We start from the raw sequence: 5454 nt of genomic DNA, 5'->3' as shown, positions 1-5454 counted from the left end.
TCTGTGTATTCTTGCCACCTCTTCTTAATATCTTCTGCTTCTGTTAGGTCTATACCATTTCTGTCCTTTATTGAGCCCATCTTTGCATGAAGTATTCCCTTGGTATCTCTAATTTTCTTGAAGAGATCTCAAGCCTTTCCCATTCTACTGTTTTCCTCTATTTCTTTGCATTGTTCACTTAGGAAGGCTTTCTCATCTCTCCACGCTATTCTTTGGAACTCTTCAAATAGATACATCTTTCCTTTTCTCCTTTGCCTTTAGCTTCTCTTCTTTTCTCAGCTATTCATAAGGTCTCCTCAAGCACACGTTTAGCAGGCAAACAACCTAATTAGACCACTGGCAACCAATTTGAATACACATTTCTCCAAAGAGATAAAAATGACCAACAAGTAAATGAAAAGATGCTCAACATCATTAATCATTAGGGAAACACAAATCAAAACCACCTCACACCCACTTGGGTGGCTGAGATCATAATGACAAGAAATAAGTGGAAGCAAAGATGTGCAGCAATTAGGAGGCTCATACCATGCTGATGCAAAAGTGATGATGGTGTGGTTGCTGTGGAAAACTGCCTGGCAGTCATTCATCAGGTAGTTGAAACATGAGGCTTCCACAAGGTTCAGCATTTCCACTCCAACACATATGACAAGAGAACTGGGAAACACATGTTCACACATAAATCTACACATGAATGTTTATACCAGCATTATTCCCAATTGTCCAAATGTGGAAACAACCCAAGTGTCCATCAGCAGTGAACAGATCAACAGCATGTGGCGCATGCATACTGTCAATATTATCTTGAAAACGTCATGCTAAATACAAGAAGCCACTCACCAAAAAACACATACTGAGTTCTTGTATTTATATGCTGTATCCAGAGCAGCCGAATCTATACAGACTGAGAGTAGAGCAGTGGTTGCCTAAAGCTGGAGTACAGAGGATTGACTGCTGAGGGCCTCTTCAATTTTAGGGGCAACAGCAGTGTTCTCACATAGGTTGTGGTGATCACCGCAGCATCAAACCCCCACATTTTTAATAGTAAAAAAGAAAACTCTTGAATTAAAAGGGTGAATTCTTGCACCCTAGCATTAAAAGGGTGAATTCTACAGTATGTGCATTTCTTTCAGTAGTGCTCCAGTCTATAACGTGAAAAGACACTCACCTTCATTCTTAAGAAGCACAACTGAGAAAACAGCTGCACACTGCATCTGATTTCCTAGGGCTGCAGCAGTGGTAATCATGTGCAGAAGTGGGGCAGCGAGAGGCAAGGATGGAGGCAGGGGGCGTGGGCGGGCGGAGATTGGACACAGTGTCCAGGTCTCTCCTGAGATGGATTGGGAGGAAATCGGGTTGCCACTTTGGAGAGAGATTAGGTAAGACTGAGAACCGTGGTGTTGGAGAAGACTCTTGAGAGTCCCTTGGACTGCAAGGAGATCCAACCAGTCCATCCTAAAGGAGATCAGTCCTGGGTGTTCATTGGAAGAACTGATGCTGAAGTTGAAGCTCCAATACTTTGGCCAGCACATGCGAAGAGTTGACTCATTGGAAAAGACCCTGATGCTGAGAGGGATTGGGGGCAGGAGGAGAAGGGGACAACAGAGGATGAGATGGCTGGATGGCATCACCAACTCGATAGACATGAGTTTGGGTAAACTCCGGGAGTTGGTGATGGACAGGGAGGCCTGGTGTGCTGCTATTCACAGGGTCGCAAAGAGTTGGACACGACTGAGTGATTGAACTGAACTGAGCAATGCTACAAGGTACACGTTCTGTTGGGCAGTGCTTTTACTTCTTAGAATCTATCCTGTATATTCAGCCTCCTGCTGATGCATTGCTGCAGAAAGGGGATTTCATGGTGGCATCACAGAGAAAGGCTAGAAATGAACCAAATGTTCTTCAGCAGCAAACTGGCTAAATAAATTCTGGTTTAGCCAACTAATAGAATACGGCACACCTAAAAACAATTACATGCACATGCGCAGATGGAAGAACTTCACAAATATATAATTATAATAATAATTGTCACTCAGTCATGTCTGACTCTTTGCGACCCCACGGTCTGTAGCCTACCAGGCTTCTCAGTCCATGGGATTTTCCAGGCAAGAGTACTGGAGTGGGTTGCCATTTCCTTCTCCAGGGGATCTTCCCGACCCAGGGATTGAACCCGGGTCTCCCGCATTGTAGGCAGATGTTTTACCCACTGAGCCACCAGGGAAGCCCTTACAAATATATGGTTAAGTTTAAAAAGGCAAATTTTTAAAAAAGTAAATAGTATACCCATATTTTAGGAAAGTAAGAACAGAGAATAGTCACGTATATTAATAATACACTGGGGACTTTCCTGGTGGCCCAGCAGCCTAGACACCGCACACCCCATGCTGGGGGCCCTGGTTCCATTCCTCATCAGGGAACTAGATCCTGCATGCCGCAACTAAGACCCAGTGCAGCCAAATAAATAAATACAAATACATATATACACACACACACTATACTAGGACATTATGTGAAGGACGCTAAAGCACAAACAAAAGCAAAACTGAAGACCTTGTTAATCATAAAGAGGAAAACTAGTGCAAAAGGCAAGGCGTGACCCTTTATGTCCATCATCTTCATATTTATTTTTATATCTGCTTATGCTACTTTAATTAATATCATGTGCATGTATTACCCTTTAAATTATTAAAACATGGGTAAATAACTGAAATTAACTAGGAGATCCAGACAGCATAATAATTTCAGAGTCAAGTCAGGAGTTTAATTCAAAAAGACCTTTCATGTTGCCCTGTGTCATGATGTGAGGTCTCCTGTGGCAGGTCCATTATCCAGGATTTTATTAATTGGAAGTCTGAGATCTATTATGGCCAAAAATATATAGTCTTGCTTGCAGATAACAGAAAGTGGCTTTGGTTCATTTAAGCAGACTACAAATTTATCAGGATGAGCAGAGATGCACAGAATTATAAACACCTGGAGAATGAGCCACGGTAACTTAAAGGAAACCAGCAGATACTGAACCACTACAAACACAGCACCATCTTTTCATTTCTCAAATACGTACTGAGCAACTGTTATGTTCAGGTTCTACTGTAGGAACTGGAGATTTAAGAGGAAAGCTGGCCAGACAACTACCCGGGCATCATGCAACCAATTTTCTAGTAAATGTGGGTCCTGGGGAAACTGTGCGGCTAAGGTTCTAAGTAGCTGAGATGTCCTGACATTTCACTCTCACAATAAATCACTGAAGCTAGGCCCTTTGAGCGGCACTGGGTTCTCCTGGCTGGAAAGTGCCACCCCTGGTGGCTGGGGTTACTGCTGCACCCGGCCCCCAGGCTGGACAGGTCTGCCCTGCTGCCTCTGGAACCACCACCACCCCCAGGAAGTTCTTGATGCTGTCCCCAGGGCTCTAGCCCCACCACAGCCCTGAGTCTCTGCATCACTTATGCTAACGCTGTGCCCAGGGAGGGGGCACCCCACTGGCTCTGCTCACAAGCCCATCTCCTGGGTGCTGAGATTGAGAACAAGTATCTAACATCCCCCGTGCATGACAGCTGGTGTATGCACCTGAAAATGAAAAATTAAATCTGAATCACACATGCTGATACAGGAGGATCGCCAAAAGGTATGGTTGATTTACAAGGTGCCAACATCCAGGATAAAACATGTTTACATAAGAACTGGAGGTGGTAGTGAGTAGCATAATCCTGCATCTACTGAAGGTATGTGTGAATGTTCGGTCACTCAGTCCTGTCCAACTCTTTGCAACCCCATGGACTGTAGCCCACCAGGCTCCTCTGTCCATGGGATTCTCCAGGCAAGAATACCAGAGTGGGTTGTCATGCCTGCTTCCAGGGGATCTTCCCGACCCAGGGATTGAACCTGCATCTCCTACATTGGCAGGAGGACTTTTTACCACCAGTGTCACCTTGGGAAGCCCATCTACTGAAGGAGATGACAATATCATTTTTAAGATTTTATGAAAATTTCTTTAAAAGGCTATTTAATTATTTTAAATATTTGATTACTTCTTTGTATTTGTGTTTTGTTAAAAAAAAATGGAACAGGAAACATCTCATAAATTCTGGAACTATACTTTGAAACGAGGTCAGCTTCATTTTACAGTTCTGCTATATTCAGATGACCCCAGTCATAATTAACTACACATGTGCATTGAGTGGTTCCATGCATTTAAGCCAAATACATTTCAAAATTGTGTTTTATAAGTAAATTCTTTAAGAATAAACTTATTTGGCAATAATCCCTTGATAAATGTTCTCTGATCTGAAATTTTAGTGTTTGCTTCTTCCTCAGTGCTGTGCAGAACTCTCCACTGTGGAGATACACAAATTAATGATCATATCGCCTGCCTGGTGTCTGAGATGTTTATACTTGCCTTCCCTTCTAATGGACAGAACTTATTTTATAGAAACTTGCTTTATAACATTGACGTGCATTCTTTGATGATTTCTAAACTCATAATGAATTTTGGAATCTATGCCAATAAAGGTAGATTGCACCAAGATATTCACATGTCTCCATGGTGGCTCAGATGGTAAAGAATCCACCTGCAGTGTGAGAGACCTGGGTTCAATCCCTGATTTGGGAAGCCTCCCTGGAGAAGGGAATGGCTGCCCACTCCAGTATTCTGGTCTATAGAATTCCATGGATAGAGGAGCCTGGTGGGCTACAGTCCATGGGGTCACACAGAGTCAGACATGAATGTGATTCCACTTCTATGGAGACCTCGACTTCTTGTGTAATTTCAGTGATTTGTCCTGGGGCTGGAGCAAACAGCACATGCTACCCACATCTATAGACAGATACAGCCCTGTATATGCTTCAGTTAGACTTTACACAAATGTGAGTATCTACAGCCATAAGCAAAAGTCAATATAACTATAAGCAAAAGTCAATATAACCACAGCCCCCTTTGCTGTTCTCACACTGGAAACACGACACTGTCACAGGGCTGAAGGTAAATGAGGAACCACCAGTTTTTTGTGTCTTACTCCTTAAGATGGATGTTAAAATCTTTCAAAGAAGTGTCAGCTGCTTCCCAATGGAATGGGAACACTTTCTGCTTCTTGTAGAGTCTACCTTTATTTATAAACCGATTGTCGCTCTGTCTCTGGGTGAGCAGGAGGACACTGACGGCAGGTTAAAGCTCCCTTTCTTTTCCAGACCCCGTGAGCTCCGACCAGGACTCCTCGAGTCACTACCAAGGCACCAGCAGCGGCTCTGTGGCGGCTGCCATTCTAGTTCCGTTCTTCGCTCTCATCTTATCAGGGTTTGCATTTTACCTCTACAAACACAGGTACCGTAGCCCCGCCGTCGGTTTACAGACGCTGCGTCTCTCCCCAGGGCCTGGCCCTGCGGTCCTGACGGCCTGTCCCCCTTCTTGTCTCCCGCCCCTAGGACGAGACCCAAGGTCCAGTACAACGGCTACGCGGG

General features: G+C 44.0%; 1 protein-coding gene across 1 annotated transcript in view; it reads left to right on the top strand.

Annotated features, from left to right (window-relative positions):
- The window catches only part of LOC104985211 (CUB and sushi domain-containing protein 1), a 559353-nt gene that overhangs the window by 473451 nt on the left and 80448 nt on the right, over nucleotides 1–5454 (top strand). Inside the window, exons 60-61 of the mRNA XM_010835275.1 lie at nucleotides 5185–5317; nucleotides 5419–5449. Of these exons, the coding sequence (XP_010833577.1) occupies nucleotides 5185–5317; nucleotides 5419–5449 (164 nt within the window). The remainder of the gene's footprint in view (nucleotides 1–5184; nucleotides 5318–5418; nucleotides 5450–5454) is intronic.

The sequence above is a fragment of the Bison bison genome, unplaced genomic scaffold, assembly GCF_000754665.1.
Source record: "Bison bison bison isolate TAMUID 2011002044 unplaced genomic scaffold, Bison_UMD1.0 scf7180017864040, whole genome shotgun sequence".
Taxonomy (NCBI): domain Eukaryota; kingdom Metazoa; phylum Chordata; class Mammalia; order Artiodactyla; family Bovidae; genus Bison; species Bison bison.
Note: the sequence above shows the minus strand (reverse complement) of the source record. Positions and strands in the feature narration are given on the sequence as shown.